The sequence below is a fragment of the Bubalus bubalis genome, chromosome 21 (genome assembly GCF_019923935.1).
Source record: "Bubalus bubalis isolate 160015118507 breed Murrah chromosome 21, NDDB_SH_1, whole genome shotgun sequence".
Taxonomy (NCBI): Eukaryota; Metazoa; Chordata; class Mammalia; order Artiodactyla; family Bovidae; genus Bubalus; species Bubalus bubalis.
In genome coordinates this window covers 48,987,179-48,988,090 of record NC_059177.1, presented here as the reverse complement: position 1 = coordinate 48,988,090, position 912 = coordinate 48,987,179, and the positions used below count along the sequence as shown (strand labels likewise).

Below are 912 nucleotides of genomic sequence, written 5' to 3'. Positions count from 1 at the left end.
TGCAGAAGAGTAAAGCCCAGTGCCTACCCGAATTGTGGTGGGAGCTGGGATCAGGCTGGCTCAAGTGTCAGAGCCAGCCCTGAGCTCTGAGCTTTCTTTTGGGTACAAGATTGGTCAGGTTTACTTTAGGAGCAAGGGCCTAGTGTGAGTTGTCCTGGGACAGGCTTTAGACTATGCCAGGAAATCATTTTTTTGGAGGGTGGAGGCAGGAAGATAAGGGGCTGATCCCTCTTCTGTGGATCTGATTTCCAAAGGGCAAGGCCATGGTCAGTAAATGTCTTTATTGAAAGAGAGATCCAGTCTCCTTGGCTCTGCCAGCACCCTAGGTCATGAGGATTTCGATGTCGAGCTCTAGCTGGCTGGCCCTGACCTCATAGCGGCCCCGGATCAGGCCTCGGGTTTGGCTGGCATGCCAGCGCCAGTGAGACTGGATGATGCAGGCCGCTTGGCGTGCCTGGAGAAACCGTCTGCGGGCCTGCCACATGCGAACCTGTGCCTGCACCTTCACCACTGCCCATTCCTGGCAGGTGTAGAGTCTTAGTGCCAGGCGCCGTCTTTGCTCCAGCATCTTGGCCTGCATCGACCTCCACCAGCACTGGATGACCCAGGCCCTGAGTGCTGCATCCAATAATGTCCGGCGTACCATGTTGCCACGCCACCATGACTGAATCTTTATGGCTGCCTTCTCTAACTGATTGGGGGAAGGAAGAACATGGAGATGCTCAGTGGGGTACCCTCCCATTCCTAACCCCACCTCTGGTGCTGGGAGGAAAGGGAGCATGGCCCAGGTAGCCCTGGCCTCTTATTTCTGGGCCCCATCCGTCTTATTTCCAAACCCTACTCACCTTTAGACACTGCTCATTATCCTCTGGACAGATCCCTTCTGTATGAGCCTCACTCAAATTTTGTGTG

The 912-nt window shown here is 54.7% G+C and overlaps 1 protein-coding gene across 1 annotated transcript; it reads right to left on the bottom strand.

Moving 5' to 3' along the window:
* Positions 1 to 238: 238 nt before the first annotated feature.
* On the bottom strand, positions 239 to 685 carry IQCF6 (IQ motif containing F6). The gene has a single exon (XM_044933683.1). It carries the CDS (start codon positions 644 to 646, stop codon positions 323 to 325), a length of 324 nt encoding a protein of 107 aa, XP_044789618.1. The 5' UTR covers positions 647 to 685; the 3' UTR covers positions 239 to 322.
* Between the last annotated feature and the right edge of the window lie 227 nt (positions 686 to 912).

Excerpts from the sequence above, each read along its gene's own strand:
- IQCF6 (XM_044933683.1), bottom strand. The coding sequence starts at position 646 with ATGGTACGCCGGACATTATTGGATGCAGCACTCAGGGCCTGGGTCATC.